Raw genomic sequence first — 23,861 nt, 5'->3', positions numbered from 1 at the left:
ATCTGCCTCATCCACCTCCCCTATGCCATGGACTATAGCCCCCAACCTGGACCTGCCCCATCCACCTCCCCTATGCCATGGACTATAGCCCCCACCCTGGATCTGCCCCATCCATCTCCCCTATGCCATGGACTATAGCCCCCACAATGGATCTGCCCCATCCACCTCCCCTATGCCATGGACTATAGCCCCCACCCTGGATCTGCCTCATCCACCTCCCCTATGCCATGGACTATAGCCCCCACCCTGGATCTGCCCCATCCATCTCCCCTATGCCATGGACTATAGCCCCCAACCTGGACCTGCCCCATCCACCTCCCCTATGCCATGGACTATAGCCCCCACCCTGGATCTGCCCCATCCACCTCCCCCCACAGCTCCTACCCAACATCCCCTCAGTCCCTATCCCTATTGCCTCTATACACTTGCTTTGGCAAAACTGATGTGTATTTGGTCCTGTCAATAAAGCTTCTTTGAATCTTGAATCTACAGAGAAAACGTGTTCACGTGAGGGCAGCCGACGCTGATGTGTTCCACCAACTCCATTCATCCCCCCCTCAGGGAGCAGAACGCAAACTACCAGTTAGATGATTTCTGTAACATAGTAACATAGTTAGTAAGGCCGAAAAAAGACATTTGTCCATCCAATTCAGCCTATATTCCATCATAATAAATCCCCAGATCTACGTCCTTCTACAGAACCTAATAATTGTATGATACAATATTGTTCTGCTCCAGGAAGACATCCAGGCCTCTCTTGAACCCCTCGACTGAGTTCGCCATCACCACCTCCTCAGGCAAGCAATTCCAGATTCTCACTGCCCTAACAGTAAAGAATCCTCTTCTATGTTGGTGGAAAAACCTTCTCTCCTCCAGACGCAAAGAATGCCCCCTTGTGCCCGTCACCTTCCTTGGTATAAACAGATCCTCAGCGAGATATTTGTATTGTCCCCTTATATACTTATACATGGTTATTAGATCGCCCCTCAGTCGTCTTTTTTCTAGACTAAATAATCCTAATTTCGCTAATCTATCTGGGTATTGTAGTTCTCCCATCCCCTTTATTAATTTTGTTGCCCTCCTTTGTACTCTCTCTAGTTCCATTATATCCTTCCTGAGCACCGGTGCCCAAAACTGGACACAGTACTCCATGTGCGGTCTAACTAGGGATTTGTACAGAGGCAGTATAATGCTCTCATCATGTGTATCCAGACCTCTTTTAATGCACCCCATGATCCTGTTTGCCTTGGCAGCTGCTGCCTGGCACTGGCTGCTCCAGGTAAGTTTATCATTAACTAGGATCCCCAAGTCCTTCTCCCTGTCAGATTTACCCAGTGGTTTCCCGTTCAGTGTGTAATGGTGATATTGATTCCTTCTTCCCATGTGTATAACCTTACATTTATCATTGTTAAACCTCATCTGCCACCTTTCAGCCCAAGTTTCCAACTTATCCAGATCCATCTGTAGCAGAATACTATCTTCTCTTGTATTAACTGCTTTACATAGTTTTGTATCATCTGCAAATATCGATATTTTACTGTGTAAACCTTCTACCAGATCATTAATGAATATGTTGAAGAGAACAGGTCCCAATACCGACCCCTGCGGTCCCCACTGGTCACAGCGACCCAGTTAGAGACTATACCATTTATAACCACCCTCTGCTTTCTATCACTAAGCCAGTTACTAACCCATTTACACACATTTTCCCCCAGACCAAGCATTCTCATTTTGTGTACCAACCTCTTGTGCGGCACGGTATCAAACGCTTTGGAAAAATCGAGATATACCACGTCCAATGACTCACCGTGGTCCAGCCTATAGCTTACCTCTTCATAAAAACTGATTAGATTGGTTTGACAGGAGCGATTTCTCATAAACCCATGCTGATATGGAGTTAAACAGTTATTCTCATTGAGATAATCCAGAATAATATCCCTCAGAAACCCTTCAAATATTTTACCAACAATAGAGGTTAGACTTACTGGCCTATAATTTCCAGGTTCACTTTTAGAGCCCTTTTTGAATATTGGCACCACATTTGCTATGCGCCAATCCTGCTGAACAGACCCTGTCTCTATAGAGTCCCTAAAAATAAGAAATAATGGTTTATCTATTACATTACTTAGTTCCCTTAGTACTCGTGGGTGTATGCCATCCGGACCCGGAGATTTATCTATTTTAATCTTATTTAGCCGGTTTCGCACCTCTTCTTGGGTTAGATTGGTGACCCTTAATATAGGGTTTTCATTGTTTCTTGGGATTTCACCTAGCATTTCATTTTCCACCGTGAATACCGTGGAGAAGAAGGTGTTTAATATGTTAGCTTTTTCCTCGTCATCTACAACCATTCTTTCCTCACTATTTTTTAAGGGGCCTACATTTTCAGTTTTTATTCTTTTACTATTGATATAGTTGAAGAACAGTTTGGGATTAGTTTTACTCTCCTTAGCAATGTGCTTCTCTGTTTCCTTTTTGGCAGCTTTAATTAGTTTTTTAGATAAAGTATTTTTCTCCCTATAGTTTTTTAGAGCTTCAATGGTGCCATCCTGCTTTAGTAGTGCGAATGCTTTCTTTTTACTGTTAATTCCCTGTCTTACTTCTTTGTTTAGCCACATTGGGTTTTTCCTATTTCTAGTCCTTTAATTCCCACAAGGTATAAACCGCTTACACTGCCTATTTAGGATGTTCTTAAACATTTCCCATTTATTATCTGTATTATTAGTTCTGAGGATATTGTCCCAGTCTACCAGATTAAGGGCATCTCTAAGCTGGTCAAACTTTGCCTTCCTAAAGTTCAGTGTTTTTGTGACTCCCTGACAAGTCCCCCTAGTGAAAGACAGGTGAAACTGCACAATATTGTGGTCGCTATTTCCTAGATGCCCGACCACCTGCAGATTTGTTATTCTGTCAGGTCTATTAGATAGTATTAGGTCTAAAAGTGCTGCTCCTCTGGTTGGATTCTGCACCAATTGTGAAAGATAATTTTTCTTGGTTATTAGCAGAAACCTGTTGCCTTTATGGGTTTCACAGGTTTCACTTTCCCAGTTAATATCCGGGTAGTTAAAGTCCCCCATAACCAGGACCTCATTATGGGTTGCAGCTTCATCTATCTGCTTTAGAAGTAGACTTTCCATGGTTTCTGTTATATTTGGGGGTTTGTAACAGACCCCAATGAGAATTTTGTTACCATTTTTCCCTCCATGAATTTCGACCCATATGGACTCGACATCCTCATTTCCTTCGCTAATATCCTCCCTTAAAGTGGACTTTAGACAAGACTTTACATAGAGACAAACCCCTCCTCCTCTCCGATTTTTACGATCCTTTCTAAACAGACTGTAACCCTGTAAGTTAACTGCCCAGTCATAGCTTTCATCTAACCATGTCTCGGTTATTCCCACTATGTCAAAGTTACCTGCAGATATTTCTGCTTCTAGTTCTTCCATCTTGTTTGTCAGGCTTCTGGCGTTTGCGAGCATGCAGTTTAGAGGATTTTGTTTTGTTCCAATCTCCTCGCTGTGGATTGTTTTAGAAATGTTCTTACCGCCCTTCTGAGTATGTTTTCCTGGATCTTCTTTGTTCAAGTCAAATGTTTTTCTTCCCGTCCCCTCTTCTTCTAGTTTAACGCCCTCCTGATGAGTGTAGCGAGTCTTCTGGCGAATGTGTTTCCCAGGTTTGTTGAGGTGTAGTCCGTCTCTGGCGAGGAGTCCATCGTACCAGTAATTCACACCGTGGTCCAGGAATCCGAATCCTTGTTGTCTGCACCATCGTCTTAGCCAGTTGTTTGCATCAAGGATCCTGTTCCATCTCCTGGTGCCATGCCCGTCTACTGGAAGGATAGAAGAAAAAACTACCTGTGCATCCAGTTCCTTTACTTTCTTCCCCAACTCTTCAAAGTCTTTGCAGATTGTCGGTAGGTCCTTCCTTGCCGTGTCATTGGTGCCAACATGTATCAGAAGAAATGGGTGGACGTCCTTGGAGTTGAAGAGCTTTGGTATCCTATCGGTCACATCCTTGATCATCGCACCTGGAAGGCAGCATACTTCTCTTGCAGTTATGTCCGGTCTGCAGATGGCTGCTTCTGTGCCTCTCAGTAGTGAGTCTCCCACCACCACCACTCTTCGTTGCTTCTTGGCTGTACTTTTTGCTGTCACTTGTAAGTTTTCTCCTGTTATTTTATACTGTTTTGCATAAGTTGTATGTCTTTTTATTATCATATTTTTATACCTTTTTCTCACTGTAAGCACTGAACCTTTTTTGTATTACAGTATAAAACTAACAAGTTGAACCTTGAATGTTCTAAAAGAATCCATAGCCTAAAGTGTTTGAGCCTTATGAGTGGTAGACATTATTAGTATTAATATTTCCGGGACTCATCGCCCGTGTATTTGGTGAGTGGTGGCAGCGTGTATGAGCGGGTGTGTGGCCTGGGTCCGTGTGTGATTTATGCTCCCATTACAGCATAGGACAGAGGTTGAATGCTGGACTGAGAGAGAGGAGATAGATTAACCCTTGCAGGTACAACCCCAAGTCACGTGCTGAGAGCGGACACGTGACGAATTAGTTACACCACGGAGAAGGGATCCGTGACACTGATGTTACATTGTGTCTTATCCTCCAGTCACCTCCAGAGCTGCAGTCACTATTCTGCTGTTACATCGTGTCTTATCCTCCAGTCACCTCCAGAGCTGCAGGAGTCACTATTCTGCTGTTACATCATGTCTTATTCTCTAGTCACCTCCAGAGCTGCAGTAACTATTCTGCTGTTACATCATATCTTCTTCTAAAGTCACCTTTAGAGCTGCAGTCACTATTCTGTGGTTATATCTTGTGTCATCATGTAATAGCAGAATAGCGCCAGCTGCTCTGGAGGTGACTGGAGTACGAGACCTGATGTCTTAGCTCAGGGTGGGCCTCTGATTTCTGGTAGTGACAGTCATCCAGAGGGGGCACATACTTATTGGACCGATTGGAGGGGCGACATTTTCACAGCAGGAGGAAACTCATGTGATGTCTGAGGTTACTAATTGCAGATGTTTGTGTCAGAACTCTATGCAACGGTTAGTCGGCACAGCCGTCAGTGATGGCACAGCACACGGGGCACAGCCGTCAGTGATGGCACAGCACACGGGGCACAGCCGTCAGTGATGGCACAGCACACGGGGCACAGCCGTCAGTGATGGCACAGCACACGGGGCACAGCCGTCAGTGATGGCACAGCACACGGGGCACAGCCGTCAGTGATGGCACAGCACACGGGGCACAGCCGTCAGTGATGGCACAGCACACGGGGCACAACCGTCAGTGATGGCACAGCACACGGGGCACAGCCGTCAGTGATGGCACAGCACACGGGGCACAGCCGTCAGTGATGGCACAGCACACGGGGCACAGCCGTCAGTGATGGCACAGCACACGGGGCACAGCCGTCAGTGATGGCACAGCACACGGGGCACAGCCGTCAGTGGTGGCACAGCACACGGGGCACAGCCGTCAGTGATGGCACAGCACACGGGGCACAACCGTCAGTGATGGCACAGCACACGGGGCACAGCCGTCAGTGATGGCACAGCACACGGGGCACAGCCGTCAGTGATGGCACAGCACACGGGGCACAGCCGTCAGTGATGGCACAGCACACGGGGCACAGCCGTCAGTGATGGCACAGCACACGGGGCACAGCGGTCAGTGATCGCACAACACATGGGGCACAGCGGTCAGTGTTTGCACAGCACACGGGGCACAATGGTCAGTGATTGCACAGCACATGGGGCACAGCGGTTAGTGTTTGCACAGCACACCGGTCAGGCTCGACACGCTCATGCAACTCTACCCAACGCTAGGAGAGCGGCAGGGGATCCCGGAGGTGAGGTCCGGTGGGGGCAGGTCAGGCAGAGAGTCCATCTGCAGGTAGTAGGTGGTGGAGTGGTGGTAGTAGACAGGCAGGGAGTGTGGCCCGGGTGGCGGTGGGGGGCATGCAGAGCTGCTGGAGGGGTAATGCTCCGAGCTGAACGACTGCCCATGAGAGAGGCTGCGCATACGGTGCAGCGACACTTTGCTGGGTCGGTAGTGGACGGGGGGGCTGGCCTCAGACTGGCCGACCACGAGACCTTCTACCAACCTCTGAGATCCCATGGTGGAGTGCGGAGAGTCCGTGTGCCGCTGCCGGAGCGAGGGCGCTGCAGAGAGAAGAGATGGCACAATGTCAGCGAGGCTCTGCTGGGACCCCCAGCCCTCCCAGTACACCATGACTTTCCCAGCATGCACAGCAGTGGAGAGACCATGCCGCCATATGCAAAGCTATGGCGCTACAGACCGGATTAGAGTCCGGCAGCCCCATGTAAGCAGAGTGTGGACGAGAGACGCCTCCTCGGGGTCGGACAGTACTTGGCGGTCAGCTCTCACCATCACATTAACTATGGATGATGGGAGTAGTGATACACTGTGAGCTCTGGGGATGAGGAGGGCGATACGTGGCCCATTGTACAGTAGGTGCTGGTCTGGTCGGACCCCCATGTGAGGGTGGATGGTGGTGGGGGCAGCAGTGGGCAGCCCATGCTCGCCTGGTGCTGTGGTGGTCCGCCCCTCCCCCGCTGTTAGATGCCCGTGCACATTCTCAGCAGCAAGAAAGTGAAGGGTTACAGGAGAGAGACGAGAACATGGAGCAAACCGGAGAACTTCCAGAGGGCAGAATCCTCGGAGCAGGTGGACGGGCGCTCGCTGTACCGGCGACCCATGAGCCAGGCGGCATCTGTGCCAACCGGGAGAGAAACGTTTCAGTGAGGGAGATATGGGGCGACACGACCACCTGCATCACCCCCGGAGAGCCGCGCACTGGGCAGGACGTGGCACCCGTCATCAGGCCCTGCTGGGAGCCACTGGATACAGCCCGTCACCTCCGCTGCGCATCTCCTCCGCACCCGCTCACTGCATCACTCTTCACCGCCGTCTCGTGCAGCACCCTCATGCTGCACACCCCCTCCGCCATCCCGCACCCCGCCCTCCTCCTAGCCCCGCCCTCCTCCTAGCCCCGCCCACACACACTTACACTGCATGCTGAGTGGAGACACGAGCTCCTCGTCCAGGTCGTCCATGTCGTCCGTCATGATGAAGTGGGCGGGGGCAGGCCGGGCTCCGCCCATCAGGTTGGGGTCGATGTTCAGCGAGGTCATCAGGACGAGCAGCCCGGGGTTATTAACGATCTGGAAGCCGCAGAGCATCTCAATCTGCTGCCAGCGATGCAGCCGCTCTCGTAGGGCCGCCGTCACCTCACTGAGGGCCTGCCTGGGGGACAGCAGAGGTCAGCCACATGGAAGACCACCGCAACATGGTGCCCCGACATACAGAAGAGACCCCAGATAGCGTTCCCACACCTGCTACATAAACTAGAGGTGGAGGGGTCACCGGTGGGGGCGCGGAGCCAGGCGAGTGGGGGGAGAGTTTGGGCGCGGAGCCTGGCAGGGATGGGTAGGGGGCAGATGGGGTGGGAGAGGGAGGTTTTGCAAAGCCCAGCAAGTGGAAGGGAAGGGGGGGGGGGGTGGAGTGGAGGAGTGCGGAGCGAAGACTGACGTGGGGGGACAGACGAGAGGCGCGGGGCCCGACAGGGGGGGCGGACGAGAGGCGCGGGGCCCGGCAGGGGGGGCGGACGAGAGGCGCGGGGCCCGGCAGGGGGGGCGGACGAGAGGCGCGGGGCCCGGCAGGGGGGGCGGACGAGAGGCGCGGGGCCCGGCAGGGGGGGCGGACGAGAGGCGCGGGGCCCGGCAGGGGGGGCAGACGAGAGGCGCAGAGCCCGGCAGAGGGGCAGACGAGAGGCGCAGAGCCCGGCAGAGGGCAGGGAGCCAGACGAGGGGCCGGCCAGCACCATTGTTACAGACTCACTTTGCAGACAGGATCTTGTGGTCCACGTCATCCAGCGATGAGGAGTGCGCCACGTGGAACGTCCCGAATAACGTGTTCCTCTTCTTCTTTATCTTCTCTGCCTAATAGGAAACCAAAGAGAAGGTGAAGGAGTCGGCGGCTGGAGGGTGGGGTGGCATCAGGGACCCCCGGATCCTCACCCCTTCCTTGGCCAGCATCAGCTGCTTCTCGGCGTTCTGCTTCTTGATGTTGTAGTACTGGACCTCCACCTCATGCGTCAGCTGCAGCCATTTCTGGAGAGATTCGGGGGCCGACCAGTTACTGTGAGACTCCAGCTCCTTCTCTGCGTTCTTCAGAGCCATGCGCACCTGCCGGGGGGCAAACAGGCGACGTCAGGGGGCAACGAGGTACCAGGGGGCACAGGGGACACAGAACACCTACAGGCCTTGTGCCAGGGCAAGAGGGCGACACGGGGCGTTACCCAAGGACACGGTAATACAGGGTAATGGGTATTCGTGGGGACGACTCGGGGGTCTTCTCCAGGGCACTGGTAATATGTGGTAATGGGGATACGTGGGGGCGACTCAGGGGACTTTACCAGGACACTGGTAATACGGGGTAATGGGGGATACGTGGGGGCGACTCGGGGGTCTTCTCCAGGGTACTTGTAATACGGGGTTCTAGTGAAATATGTATATATAAACAGTATATATGTGCAGTGAACCACGTATAGGTTTATTGTGTGACTAGTAATAATGTAACATCTGTCCTGAAGGCTGCAGGTCTCACCCAGGTGTTAATATGTATTTTCCTGAGACAGCAGACTTCTGTCTCCAATCTCAACAGGAGGTCTTGCTGGGAACCAAGAAGAAAGGGAACATCTGACACCTCCTAGCGCTTTGAAGAGAGATGTCAATTACAGCCTGACACTATATCTGTGGGAAGCTTTACACAAAGAATCTCAGAGAAAATAATATATTCATTGGGCGCGAGGCCGTGGTCAAAGCAAAACCAATCTATTAGAATATCAACTTGAGGGGCTGGTCTAGAAATCGGACCTCCAGGGTGACTCTATAAATTTGGCTTGTATACATTCAAAATTGTTCACATGTGAGGGTCAGCCTAGCTGATGTGTTCCAGTCTATATTCATCCTACCCTCAGGGAGCAGAAGCGGACTGCCAGTTAACTATTTCTGTAAGTTTTCTCCTGTTTATTTTATACTGTTTTGCATAAGTTTTGTGTCTTTATATTTCCATATTTTTATACCTTTTTCTTACTGTAAGCACTGTACTTTTGTATTAAAGCATAAAACTTTAACAAGTTGAACCTTGTATGTTCTAAAGAATCCATAGTCTTAAACTGTATGATCCGTATGAGTGGTAGACAGTATTAATAATAGTCTGGGGACTCATCGCCCGTGTGTTCGGTGAGTGTTGGCAGCGTCTATGAGCGGGTGTGTGGCCTGGGTCAGTGTGTGATTTATGCTCCCATTACAGCATAGGACAGAGGTTGAATGCTGGACTGAGAGAGGGGAGATAGATTAAGCCTTGCAGGCACAACCCCAAGTCACATGCTGAGAGCGGGTAAGTGACAAATTAGTGGCAGCACGGAGAGGGATCTGTGACACAGGTTAATGGGGATTCGTGGGGGTGACTCAGGGGTCTTCTCCAGGGCACTTGTTATACCGGGTAATGAAGACTCGTGGAGGCGACTTGGGGGTCTTCTCCAGGACACTGGTAATATGGGGTGTAGTGAAATATGTATAGTTTTATAAGTGTAATCAGAAGTAACTTATCATCTGTCCTGAAGGCTGCAGGTCTCACCAAGGTGTTAATATGTATTATTCTGATAAAGCAGACTTCTGTCTTCACTCTCGCCAGGGGGCCTCCTAAGAACCAGGAAGGAGAGGAAGCGCTTCACACCTTCAGCTCTTTTGAAGAGAGATGTCAATTACAGCCTGACACTATCTATACCTGAGAACCTTTAGGCAAAGAGTGTTCAGAGGAAAATAATATATTCATTGGTGGAGTGGCCGTGGCCCAATCCAAAAAACAAGCAATTCTAATATTAACATGAGGGGTTGGTCTAGAAATTTGACCTCCAGGGTGACTATAAATAAGGCTACTTTCACACTTCCGTCGGTACGGGGCCGTCGCAAACCGTCGGCCCTACGTACCGACGGACGTTGTACTAAATTTAGCACAACGTGGGCATAGGATGCAGTTTTACAACGCCTCCGCTGCCCATTGTGATGAGCGGGGAGGAGGGGGCGGAGTTTCGGCCACGCATGCGCAGTCGAAAATGGCAGACACGTCGCACAAAAAAAGTTACATTGAACGTTTTTTGTGTCGACGATCCGCCAAAACACGACGCATCCGTCGCACGACGGATGCGACGTGTCGCCATCGCAATGCGTCGCTAATGCAAGTCTATAGAGCAAAAATGCATCCTGCGGGCAACTTTGCAGGATGCGTTTTTTCTCCAAAACGACGCATTGCGACGTAGCCCAAACTACGGAAGTGTGAAACTAGTAGGCTTGTATACATACAAAGTTGTTCACATGTGAGGGCAGCCTGGGAAGCTGATGTGATCCAGTCTATATTCATCCTACTCTTAGGGACAGAGTATCAGACTGCAAAGTTCGATATTTCTGTAAGTTTCTCCCTTTATTTTATAACTCTTTTGCATATCTGTATGCCTCTTTATTACCATATTTCTATAACTTTTTTTTTTTTATTATAAGCACTGTACCTTTTTTGTATTAAAGCTAAAAAACTTTAACAAGTTGAACCTTGTATGTTCTAAAGAATCCATAGCCTGAGGTGTGTGAGCCTTATAAGTGGTAGACATTATTAGTATTAATATTTCTGGGACTCATCGCCCATGTGTTCGGTGAGAGGTGGCAGCGTGTATGAGCGGGTGTGTGGCCTGGGTCGGTGTGTGATTTATGCTCCCATTACAGCATAGGACAGAGGTTGAATGCTAGACAGAGTGGGGAGATAGATTAACCCTTGGCACAACCCCAAGTCACGTGCTGAGAAGTGGGTACGTGACGAATTGATGGCAGCACGGTGGGATCCGTGACACAGGGTAATGGAGATACATGGGGGGTTTCAGGGGTCTTCTCCAGGGCACTGGTAATACGGGGTAATGGAGATACGTGGGGGTGACTTGGTGCCTTCTCCAGGACACGGAAATATGGGGTAATGGGGATACGTGGGGGGACTCGGGGGTTTTCTCCAGGGCACTGGTAATATGGGGTAATGGGGATATGTGGGGGGACTCATGGGGGGTCTTCTCCAGGACACTGGTAATAGATAGTAATGGGGATACGTGGGGGGAATCGGGGTTCCTCTCCAGGACACTGGTAATATGGTGTAATGGGCATACATGGGCGAACTCGGGGGTCTTCTCCAGGGCACTGGTAATCTGGTGTAATGGGCATACATGGGGGGACTCGGGGGGTCTTCTCCAGGACACTGGTAATAGATAGTAATGGGGATACGTGGGGGGACTCAGGGACTTCTCACCTGCTCCAGCTCTTGCTCCGCGTACTTCTGCCGGCTCAGCTCGTTCTCCGTGCCCTCCCGCAGCTCTCGCAGCCGCTGCGCCTCCTGTTTGGCCAAACTGATCTCATTCTGCAGCTTCTTCTCCAGATGAACCTTCTCCACCTCCACGGTGCGGTGCTCCTCCTGCGCCTTCTGCAGCCTGGAGAGGACGGGAGCGTTATACGGAGGCAGCGAGCACGGGGAACACCATGGGGGGCACCAAGGGGAATAGTCATCATCAAGCAGACCCCCCTCACACAGGGATCTGGACCAGCCCCGAGGGTGGTCGCACTGGATGTGACCGTTCATCTGACTGAGGCCACCCGGCCAGCGCACTGATCTCTCCTCACCACTAGAGGTCGCCGAGGCTGCAGGTCGCTCGTTTCCAGTACGCAGGCACATTCCGGGGATGTGAGCAGGGGGCCGCAAGCCCGAGGGTCTCCTGGGGGGATGTCCTATACAGCTGAGTCACCACTGCTTAAAGGGGAAGTACATTGGTGTCCCCACAGCCCCAACGTTTCACAGGTGCCCGGGGGTCTCAGTGGGAATGTGAGTGGTAAAGAAGGGATGGTGGGAGTCCTACTGATTAGTCAGAGTCCTAAATGAACCTAGTTCTAGATGAGGGGGAGACGAGAGAGTGAAGAGCCCCCCACTACCACCAGCTATGACGGGGGGGATCCAGGTGCTTACAACCCCCATCCTGCCGTCTGTAGGGCGCATCCTGATGTGGCCCCCGCTCCATGCACAGTGGAGGGTGCAGTGACCGCAGACACGAGGGGACACAGTATATACACCGCAAGCAGAAGAGCCGGCAATCTACGTGGGGGCGCAGAGAGGATGTGAGCGCAGTGGGGCCTAAATATAGCGGCCGCCGCCGGCTCCAGACTGTGTATACACAGAGACAGCGCACACTCAGCTCAGCCACATCTGACCCGGGGTCACAGGGTGTTTACACAGCGATATATATAGAGCCAGCGCGTAATGGGGGCTCCACTGCAACGGGGGGGTTAACGAGGCCTCAACCGTACATGGAGGAGCATCTCCTGTACAAACCCAAAAGTCAGGAGGAAAGGAGACAACCAGTCCTGGAGAGGACCCCTACAGTGCATCACCCGGCGGACCCCTACAGTGTGTCACCCGGCGGACCCCTACAGTGTGTCACCCGGCAGACCCCTATAGGAAAGGAGACAACCAGTCCTGGAGAGGACCCCTACAGTGCGTCACCCGGCGGACCCCTACAGGAAAGGAGACAACCAGTCCTGGGGAGGACCCCTACAGTGTGTCACCCGGCAGACCCCTATAGGAAAGGAGACAACCAGTCCTGGGGAGGACCCCTACAGTGCGTCACCCGGCGGACCCCTACAGGAAAGGAGACAACCAGTCCTGGGGAGGACCCCTACAGTGCGTCACCCGGCGGACCCCTACAGGAAAGGAGACAGCCAGTCCTGGAGAGGACCCCTACAGTGTGTCACCCGGCGGACCCCTATAGGAAAGGAGACAACCAGTCCTGGGGAGGACCCCTACAGTGCGTTACCCGGCGGACCCCTATAGGAAAGGAGACAGCCAGTCCTGGAGAGGACCCCTACAGTGCGTTACCCGGCGGACCCCTACAGGAAAGGAGACAGCCAGTCCTGGAGAGGACCCCTACAGTGCGTCACCCGGCGGACCCCTACAGGAAAGGAGACAACCAGTCCTGGGGAGGACCCCTACAGTGTGTCACCCGGCGGACCCCTATAGGAAAGGAGACAACCAGTCCTGGGGAGGACCCCTACAGTGCGTTACCCGGCGGACCCCTATAGGAAAGGAGACAGCCAGTCCTGGAGAGGACCCCTACAGTGCGTTACCCGGCGGACCCCTATAGGAAAGGAGACAACCAGTCCTGGGGAGGACCCCTACAGTGCGTCACCCGGCGGACCCCTATAGGAAAGGAGACAGCCAGTCCTGGAGAGGACCCCTACAGTGCGTTACCCGGCGGACCCCTATAGGAAAGGAGACAACCAGTCCTGGGGAGGACCCCTACAGTGCGTCACCCGGCGGACCCCTATAGTGCGTCACTCGGCGGACCCCTACAGGAAAAGAGACAGCCAGTCCTGGGGAGGACCCCTACAGTGCGTCACCTGGCGGACCCCTACAGGAGAGAAGACAGCCAGTCCTGGGGGGGGACCCCTGCAGCGCGTCAGCTGGCGGACCCCTAGGGTGCGTCACGTGGCGGACCCCTGCGGCGCGTCACCCACCTCTCCTGCAGATCGTGCAGGCTCTGCTCGGCCCTGTGCAGCCCCTCCAGGTCCTTCATCATCTTCTTCATGTGCTCCTTGGAGTAGCGGTTCTGGATGTAGGCGAACCAGCAGCCCCCGACCCCGATGACGATGGAGACCACCAGCATGAAGTCCTTCAGGTGGTTATGACGAGTCACTGTGGGCAGAGGAGGGGGGGTGAGTGCGGCCCACCCATGTGATCAGTAACGAGGGCCCCCCAGTGTGCGGATCTGCCCATCTCCATCACGCAGCTGCAGACTCCTGGGACATGCTGGGAGTTGTAGTTGTGCAGCATGTTGGAGACCCCAGGTCACCGGCCTCCTCTCTGGGCAGTGTATGGTTAATCCATCCTCCTCTAGTCCCCCTCCCCCGCTCTGTACAGGAGGAGCGGATCTTAGTGTAACTGAGGTGACACTGGGGGGCTCGGCAGCTGTACAGCGGGTCACATAAAGGACCACCCCGGGGTGCCCGCCGTCAGCTGGTGCTGGCATTACCCAGAGTGCACCTGCCGCCCCCCGTGCCCTGCGGCACGTAACCTGTGGCTATGAAGCTGCGCACAGCCGAGTGGAGCAGGATCTGTAGCCGCCTCGTCCCCGGGGGCCGCGCTTCCTCCCATTATGCAGCGCTGGCTGGGGCCCCGCTCGCCTCTCGGGTTTCATTCCGTGAGAAATTATAAATTAAACGGCCTAAAAATAATCCGGTGTTTACAGCGAGCTGAAAAAACCCCGCAACGACCGCGGAGCAGCCCCCCATCATCTGTGACCCCACAGAGCGTCAGCTCCGCGGCCAAGAACGAGAGCGCCGCTAATGGGGGATTCAGAGCAGAGAGAGTGCCGCCGATGGGGGGATTCAGAGCAGAGAGAGTGCCGCCAATGGGGGGATTCAGAGCAGAGAGTGCAGCCGATGGGGGGATTCAGAGCAGAGAGAGTGCCGCTAATGGGGGATTCAGAGCAGAGAGTGCAGCCGATGGGGGGATTCAGAGCAGAGAGAGTGCTGCCGATGGGGGGATTCAGAGCAGAGAGAGCGCCACTAATGGGGGATTCAGAGCAGAGAGAGTGCCGCTAATGGGGGATTCAGAGCAGAGAGAGTGCCGCCGATGGGGGGATTCAGAGCAGAGAGAGCGCCACTAATGGGGGATTCAGAGCAGAGAGAGTGCCGCCAATGGGGGGATTCAGAGCAGAGAGAGTGCCGCTAATGGGGGATTCAGAGCAGAGAGAGTGCCCCCGATGGGGGGATTCAGAGCAGAGAGACCGCCACTAATGGGGGATTCAGAGCAGAGAGAGTGCCGCTAATGGGGGATTCAGAGCAGAGAGAGTGCCGCCGATGGGGGGGATTCAGAGCAGAGAGAGCGCCACTAATGGGGGATTCAGAGCAGAGAGAGTGCCGCCGATGGGGGGATTCAGAGCAGAGAGTGCCGCCGATGGGGGGATTCAGAGCAGAGAGAGTGCTGCCGATGGGGGGATTCAGAGCAGAGAGACTGCCGCCAATGGGGGGATTCAGAGCAGAGAGAGTGCTGCCGATGGGGGGATTCAGAGCAGAGAGACTGCCGCCGATGGGGGGATTCAGAGCAGAGAGAGTGCCGCCGATGGGGGGATTCAGAGCAGAGAGAGTGCCGCCGATGGGGGGATTCAGAGCAGAGAGTGCCGCCGATGGGGGGATTCAGAGCAGAGAGAGTGCCACTAATGGGGGATTCAGAGCAGAGAGAGTGCCGCCGATGGGGGGGATTCAGAGCAGAGAGAGCGCCACTAATGGGGGATTCAGAGCAGAGAGAGTGCCGCCAATGGGGGGATTCAGAGCAGAGAGACTGCCGCCAATGGGGGGATTCAGAGCAGAGAGAGTGCCGCCGATGGGGGGATTCAGAGCAGAGAGTGCTGCCGATGGGGGGATTCAGAGCAGAGAGAGTGCCGCTAATGGGGGATTCAGAGCAGAGAGTGCAGCCGATGGGGGGATTCAGAGCAGAGAGAGTGCCGCCAATGGGGGGATTCAGAGCAGAGAGAGTGCCGCCAATGGGGGGATTCAGAGCAGAGAGAGTGCCGCCAATGGGGGGATTCAGAGCAGAGAGAGTGCCGCCAATGGGGGGATTCAGAGCAGAGAGAGTGCCGCCGATGGGGGGATTCAGAGCAGAGAGAGTGCCGCCAATGGGGGATTCAGAGCAGAGAGTGCAGCCGATGGGGGGATTCAGAGCAGAGAGAGTGCCGCCAATGGGGGGATTCAGAGCAGAGAGAGTGCCGCCAATGGGGGGATTCAGAGCAGAGAGAGTGCCGCCAATGGGGGGATTCAGAGCAGAGAGAGTGCCGCCGATGGGGGGATACAGAGCAGAGAGAGTGCCGCTGATGGGGGGATTCAGAGCAGAGAGAGTGCCGCCAATGGGGGATTCAGAGCAGAGAGAGTGCAGCCGATGGGGGGATTCAGAGCAGAGAGAGTGCCGCCGATGGGGGGATTCAGAGCAGAGAGAGTGCCGCCAATGGGGGGATTCAGAGCAGAGAGAGTGCAGCCGATGGGGGGATTCAGAGCAGAGAGAGCGCCACTAATGGGGGATTCAGAGCAGAGAGAGTGCTGCCGATGGGGGGATTCAGAGCAGAGAGAGTGCCGCTAATGGGGGATTCAGAGCAGAGAGTGCAGCCGATGGGGGGATTCAGAGCAGAGAGAGTGCTGCCGATGGGGGGATTCAGAGCAGAGAGAGCGCCACTAATGGGGGATTCAGAGCAGAGAGAGTGCCGCTAATGGGGGATTCAGAGCAGAGAGAGTGCCGCCGATGGGGGGATTCAGAGCAGAGAGAGCGCCACTAATGGGGGATTCAGAGCAGAGAGAGTGCCGCCAATGGGGGGATTCAGAGCAGAGAGTGCCGCCGATGGGGGGATTCAGAGCAGAGAGTGCCGCCAATGGGGGGATTCAAAGCCGCTAATGGGGGATTCAGAGCAGAGAGTGCAGCCGATGGGGGGATTCAGAGCAGAGAGAGTGCTGCCGATGGGGGGATTCAGAGCAGAGAGAGTGCCGCCGATGGGGGGGATTGAGAGCAGAGAGACTGCCGCCAATGGGGGGATTCAGAGCAGAGAGAGCGCCGCTAATGGGGGATTCAGAGCAGAGAGACTGCCGCCGATGGGGGGATTCAGAGCAGAGAGTGCAGCCGATGGGGGGATTCAGAGCAGAGAGAGCGCCACTAATGGGGGATTCAGAGCAGAGAGAGTGCTGCCGATGGGGGGATTCAGAGCAGAGAGTGCTGCCGATGGGGGGATTCAGAGCAGAGAGAGTGCCGCCGATGGGGGGATTCAGAGCAGAGAGACTGCCGCCAATGGGGGGATTCAGAGCTGAGAGAGTGCTGCCAATGGGGGGATTCAGAGCAGAGAGTGCCGCCGATGGGGGGATTCAGAGCAGAGAGAGTGCCGCCGATGGGGGGATTCAGAGCAGAGAGAGTGCCGCCAATGGGGGGATTCAGAGCTGAGAGAGTGCCGCCGATGGGGGGATTCAGAGCAGAGAGAGTGCCGCCGATGGGGGGATTCAGAGCAGAGAGAGTGCCGCCGATGGGGGGATTCAGAGCAGAGAGAGTGCCGCCGATGGGGGGATTCAGAGCAGAGACTGACGCCAATGGGGGGATTCAGAGCTGAGAGAGTGCCGCCGATGGGGGGATTCAGAGCAGAGAGAGTGCCGCCGATGGGGGGATTCAGAGCAGAGAGAGTGCCGCCGATGGGGGGATTCAGAGCAGAGAGAGTGCCGCCGATGGGGGGATTCAGAGCAGAGAGACTGCCGCCAATGGGGGGATTCAGAGCTGAGAGAGTGCTGCCGATGGGGGGATTCAGAGCAGAGAGAGTGCCGCCGATGGGGGGATTCAGAGCTGAGAGAGTGCCGCCAATGGGGAAATTCAGAGCAGAGAGAGTGCTTCCAATGGGAGATTCAGAGCAGAGAGAGTGCCGCCGATGGGGGGATTCAGAGCAGAGAGTGCCGCCGATGGGGGGATTCAGAGCAGAGAGAGTGCTGCTGATGGGGGGAGGATTCAGAGCAGAGAGAGTGCCGCCAATGGGGGGGGGGATTCAGAGCAGAGAGAGTGGTGCTGATGGGGGGAGGATTCAGAGCCGAGAGAGTGCCGCCGATGGGGGGGGGATTCAGAGCTGAGAGAGTGCCGCCGATGGGGGGGATTCAGAGCCGAGAGAGTGCTGCTGATGGGGGCGGGGGGATTCAGAGCCGAGACAGAGCGCCACTGACATGGAGGTGGGGGGTTAGGTAGACGGGGCTGAGACAGAGCGCCGCTGACGGAGGGGAAATCAGAGCCGAGAGTGCTGCCGCTGACAGGGGGTGGAGGGTTAGAGGGACAGGGATGAGACAGAGAACCACCGACAGGGGGGCTGATAAACTACACAACTTCACCATTGACAGAGATAGATTCTATTCAGCCGTTAATGGGAAAGCTGCGGGGAGATTACAGCTCTGGAGTTAACACAGACTATGGATAAAACACAGCACGGCCCCTGAACTTCCAGCCCCAGGGTCATGGCACTCAGAAATCCCCCCACCCCCAGGTTTTCACCCCGGGGTCACCAACCTCTGCAGGAAGTAAATCATTGCTGGTGAAGTAAACAGCAGTGACGGCAGTAATGGCTGCCGGGGGTCACAGGCGGGGAGTCCGCTCCATCGGAGAGCCCCAGAGATGTAATGTACCCCAAAGCCCACCATTGACACTCCCTAATCACAGGAGCTCTGCGTGCAGGACCCCACCTCACCTAATGCCCCAGGACTTTCTCCGCTGTCAGTGAATGCCTCCAGGACGCCATTATTATACAGCGCCATCGTCACTGTCCCCATCGGGGCTCACGATCTACATCAGTCTCTAGAATGTGGGAGGAGCGGAGATTCCAGAGGAGGAGACCCCTGAAAAACTGGGGAGGGGGAGAAGATACAGACATAACCACCCCAGTACACCTCCAATCACAGAACGCAGGCGCCCCGGCCGTGTCACCGCCATAATGCGCCTGCAGTGCTGTCCGCCATCCTTCCCATCAGTGCAGAAGAGCGGAATCCCCGGGTTACTCACACAAAGGGGGTCCGAACAGAACCGTGTCCAGAGCCTTTAGCTGCAGCTTCTGGCGGTGGCTGCGGTCCGTCATCTTCAGCAGCGTGCCAGTCATGGTCGCATTCGCCACCGCTAACCTGAGACACAAAGGTGGAGAAAGTCAGTGGTGAGGACGGAGCAGGAGACGTGGCGGCCATATGCCAGAGCGCGGCGGCAGCACGGCCGAGGAGAGAGCTCACACCGTGCAGTACCTAACCCAGTTACCACGGGCACCAGGCTCCGCACAGCCGAGGAGGGAGCTCACACCGTTCAGTACCTATCCCAGTTACCACGGGCACCAGGCTCCGCACAGCCGAGGAGAGAGCTCACACCGTTCAGTACCTATCCCAGTTACCACGGGCACCAGGCTCCGCACAGCCGAGGAGGGAGCTCACACCGTTCAGTACCTATCCCAGTTACCACGGGCACCAGGCTCCGCACAGCCGAGTAGAGAGCTCACACCGTGCAGTACCTAACCCAGTTACCACGGGCACCAGGCTCCGCACAGCCGAGGAGGGAGCTCACACCGTTCAGTACCTATCCCAGTTACCACGGGCACCAGGCTCCGCACAGCCGAGGAGAGAGCTCACACCGTTCAGTACCTAACCCGTTACCACGGGCACCAGGCACCGCACAGCCAAGGAGGGAGCTCACACCGTCCAGTACCTAACCCGTTACCATGGGCACCAGGCACCGCACAGCCGAGGAGGGAGCTCACACCGTCCAGTACCTATCCCAGTTACCACGGGCACCAGACTCCGCACAGCCGAGGAGAGAGCTCACACCGTCCAGTACCTAACCCGTTACCATGGGCACCAGGCACCGCACAGCCGAGGAGGGAGCTCACACCGTCCAGTACCTAACCCAGTTACCACGGGCACCAGACTCCGCACAGCCGAGGAGAGAGCTCACACCATCCAGTACCTAACCCAGTTACCACGGGCACCAGGCACCGCACAGCCGAGGAGAGAGCTCACACCGTCCAGTACCTATCCCAGTTACCACGGGCACCAGGCTCCGCACAGCCGAGGAGGGAGCTCACACCGTCCAGTACCTAACCCAGTTACCACGGGCACCAGACTCCGCACAGCCGAGGAGAGAGCTCACACCATCCAGTACCTAACCCAGTTACCACGGGCACCAGGCACCGCACAGCCGAGGAGAGAGCTCACACCGTCCAGTACCTATCCCAGTTACCACAGGCACCAGGCTCCGCACAGCCGAGGAGGGAGCTCACACCGTCCAGTACCTAACCCAGTTACCACGGGCACCAGACTCCGCACAGCCGAGGAGAGAGCTCACACCGTCCAGTACCTAACCCGTTACCATGGGCACCAGGCACCGCACAGCCGAGGAGGGAGCTCACACCGTCCAGTACCTAACCCAGTTACCACGGGCACCAGACTCCGCACAGCCGAGGAGAGAGCTCACACCATCCAGTACCTAACCCAGTTACCACGGGCACCAGGCACCGCACAGCCGAGGAGAGAGCTCACACCGTCCAGTACCTAACCCAGTTACCACGGGCACCAGGCACCGCACAGCCGAGGAGAGAGCTCACACCATCCAGTACCTAACCCAGTTACCACGGGCACCAGACTCCGCACAGCCGAGGAGAGAGCTCACACCGTCCAGTACCTAACCCAGTTACCACGGGCACCAGGCACCGCACAGCCGAGGAGAGAGCTCACACCGTCCAGTACCTAACCCAGTTACCACGGGCACCAGGCTCCGCACAGCCGAGGAGGGAGCTCACACCGTCCAGTACCTATCCCAGTTACCACGGGCACCAGGCTCCGCACAGCCGAGGAGAGAGCTCACACCGTCCAGTACCTAACCCAGTTACCACGGGCACCAGACTCCGCACAGCCGAGGAGAGAGCTCACACCGTCCAGTACCTATCCCAGTTACCACGGGCACCAGGCTCCGCACAGCCGAGGAGAGAGCTCACACCGTCCAGTACCTAACCCAGTTACCACGGGCACCAGGCTCCGCACAGCCGAGGAGAGAGCTCACACCGTCCAGTACCTAACCCAGTTACCACGGGCACCAGACTCCGCACAGCCGAGGAGAGAGCTCACACCGTCCAGTACATATCCCAGTTATCATGGGCACCAGGCACCGCACGGCCGAGGAGGGAGCGCACATCGTCCAGTACCTAACCCAGTTACCACGGGCACCAGGCTCCGCACAGCCGAGGAGAGAGCTCACACCGTCCAGTACCTAACCCAGTTACCACGGGCACCAGGCTCCGCACAGCCGAGGAGAGAGCTCACACCGTCCAGTACCTAACCCAGTTACCACGGGCACCAGGCTCCGCACAGCCGAGGAGAGAGCTCACACCGTCCAGTACCTATCCCAGTTACCACAGCCACCAGACTCCGCACAGCCGAAGAGAAAGCTCACACCGTCCAGTACCAGTAACCCAGTTACCACGGGCACCAGGCACCGCACAGCCGAGGAGAGAGCTCACACCGTCCAGTACCTATCCCATTTACCACGGGCACCAGGCTCCGCACAGCCGAGGAGAGAGCTCACACCGTCCAGTACCAGTAACCCAGTTACCACGGGCACCAGACTCCGCACAGCCGAGGAAAGAGCTCACACTGTCCAGTACCAGTAACCCAGTTACCACGGGCACCAGGCTCCGCACAGCCGAGGAGAGAGCTCACACCGTCCAGTACCTATCCCAGTTACCACGGGCACCAGGCTCCGCACAGCCGAGGAGAACGCTCACACCGTCCAGTACCAGTAACCCAGTTACCACGGGCACCAGGCTCCGCACAGCCGAGGAGGGAGCTCACACCGTCCAGTACCTAACCCAGTTACCACGGGCACCAGGCTCCGCACAGCCAAGGAGGGAGCTCACACCGTCCAGTACCTAACCCAGTTACCACGGGCACCAGGCTCCGCACAGCCGAGGAGGGAGCTCACACCGTTCAGTACCTATCCCAGTTACCACGGGCACCAGGCTCCGCACAGCCGAGGAGGGAGCTCACACCGTTCAGTACCTAACCCAGTTACCACGGGCACCAGGCTCCGCACAGCCGAGGAGGGAGCTCACACCGTCCAGTACCTAACCCAGTTACCACGGGCTTCAGAATCCGCACAGCAGAGGAGGGAGCTCACACCATCCAGTACCTATCCCAGTTACCACGGCTGTGCGGAGCCTGGTGCCCGAGGAGAGAGCTCACACCGTCCAGTACCTAACCCAGTTACCACGGGCACCAGGCTCCGCACAGCCGAGGAGGGAGCTCACACCGTCCAGTACCTAACCCAGTTACCACGGGCACCAGGCTCCGCACAGCCGAGGAGGGAGCTCACACCGTCCAGTACCTATCCCAGTTACCACGGGCACCAGACTCCGCACAGCCGAGGAGGGAGCTCACACCGTCCAGTACCTATCCCAGTTACCACGGGCACCAGGCTCCGCACAGCCGAGGAGAGAGCTCACACCGTCCAGTACCTATCCCATTTACCAAGGGCACCAGGCTCCGCACAGCCGAGGAGAGAGCTCACACCGTCCAGTACCTATCCCAGTTACCACGGGCACCAGGCACCGCACAGCCGAGGAGAGAGCTCACACCGTCCAGTACCTATCCCAGTTACCACGGGCACCAGGCTCCGCACAGCCGAGGAGAGAGCTGACACCGTCCAGTACCTAACCCGTTACCACGGGCACCAGGCTCCACACAGCCGAGGAGAGAGCTCACACCGTCCAGTACCTAACCCGTTACCACGGGGACCAGGCTCCGCACAGCCGAGGAGAGAGCTGACACCGTCCAGTACCTAACCCGTTACCACGGGCACCAGACTCCACACAGCCGAGGAGGGAGCTCACACCGTCCAGTACCTATCCCATTTACCACGGGCACCAGGCTCCGCACAGCCGAGGAGAGAGCTCACACCGTCCAGTACCTATCCCAGTTATCATGGGCACCAGGCACCGCACAGCCGAGGAGGGAGCTCACACCGTCCAGTACCAGTAACCCAGTTACCACGGGCACCAGACTCCGCACAGCCGAGGAGAGAGCTCACACCGTCCAGTACCTATCCCAGTTATCATGGGCACCAGGCACCGCACAGCCGAGGAGGGAGCTCACACCGTCCAGTACCAGTAACCCAGTTACCACGGGCACCAGACTCCGCACAGCCGAGGAGGGAGCTCACACCGTCCAGTACCTATCCCATTTACCACGGGCACCAGGCTCCGCACAGCCGAGGAGAGAGCTGACACCGTCCAGTACCAGTAACCCAGTTACCACGGGCACCAGGCACCGCACAGCCGAGGAGGGAGATCACACCGTCCAGTACCAGTAACCCAGTTACCACGGGCACCAGGCACTGCACGGCCGAGGAGGGAGATCACACCGTCCAGTACCAGTAACCCAGTTACCACGGGCACCAGGCACTGCACGGCCGAGGAGAAAGCTCACACTGTCCAGTACCAGTAACCCATTTACCACGGGCACTGGCGGAGCACCAAGCACCGCACCGCCAGATGATCAGCCATCTGTTAATAATCAGCAGCTAATTACCGACATTAAAGCTAGAGGAGGAGTTGGGGGAACACAGGCTGCACTCACCCACAGGCTGCACTCACCCGGAGGGGGGTACCAACCACACAACCGAAAATCATGATTTCCAAGGGGTGACCAGACAGTGTAATTAATAAAATGCCATTATTAAGTAAAAAGTGGCAAAATATACAAACAATTAAAAATTAATAATAAAAAACAAAACAATGCGTGCATATTAGAACGGAGATTACCAATGATAGATAGAATAAAATATATAATTACACCGTGTTCCAAATAATTATGCAAATTATATTTTTCTCGGATTTTCCTAAATGGTCGGTGCAAATGACAGTCAGTCTAATAAAAGTCATCACCCGTTAGATTATACATCGAATTTTATTGAAGAAACCTCCCAATGATAACAGTATAATCTCCACAATGAATAAAACCCCACAATGCACTGCTCCAAATTATTAGGCCCAGTAGAATTTCTATACATTTGATATAAAGAACTGAAAAGTCTCATTTGTGGAATTTGCAGCATTAGGAGGTCACATTCACTGAGCAAAAAAGCTATTTAACCCCAAAACCTCCTAACAGCCAAGTTACATGTAACACAGGAACCTTCTTTGC

At 55.5% G+C, this 23,861-nt stretch overlaps 1 protein-coding gene across 2 annotated transcripts in view; it reads right to left on the bottom strand.

Annotated features, from left to right (window-relative positions):
• STIM1 (stromal interaction molecule 1) overlaps nucleotides 1-23,861 on the bottom strand; it is a 73,787-nt gene that overhangs the window by 8,404 nt on the left and 41,522 nt on the right. Inside the window, exons 5-12 of one of the 2 annotated variants that reach the window (XM_069759585.1) lie at nucleotides 18,691-18,806; nucleotides 13,644-13,821; nucleotides 11,392-11,569; nucleotides 8,061-8,228; nucleotides 7,882-7,982; nucleotides 7,052-7,287; nucleotides 6,674-6,754; nucleotides 6,125-6,182 (exon numbers count right to left, since the gene is read on the bottom strand). In XM_069759585.1, the coding sequence (XP_069615686.1) occupies nucleotides 6,125-6,182; nucleotides 6,674-6,754; nucleotides 7,052-7,287; nucleotides 7,882-7,982; nucleotides 8,061-8,228; nucleotides 11,392-11,569; nucleotides 13,644-13,821; nucleotides 18,691-18,806 (1,116 nt within the window). The remainder of the gene's footprint in view (nucleotides 1-6,124; nucleotides 6,183-6,673; nucleotides 6,755-7,051; nucleotides 7,288-7,881; nucleotides 7,983-8,060; nucleotides 8,229-11,391; nucleotides 11,570-13,643; nucleotides 13,822-18,690; nucleotides 18,807-23,861) is intronic. The other variant, XM_069759587.1, reaches the window with a different exon arrangement.

This window comes from Ranitomeya imitator, chromosome 3 (genome assembly GCF_032444005.1).
Source record: "Ranitomeya imitator isolate aRanImi1 chromosome 3, aRanImi1.pri, whole genome shotgun sequence".
Taxonomy (NCBI): Eukaryota; Metazoa; Chordata; class Amphibia; order Anura; family Dendrobatidae; genus Ranitomeya; species Ranitomeya imitator.
The sequence above is the reverse complement of the archived record's forward strand: the minus strand, read 5'-3'. Positions and strand labels throughout refer to the sequence as shown.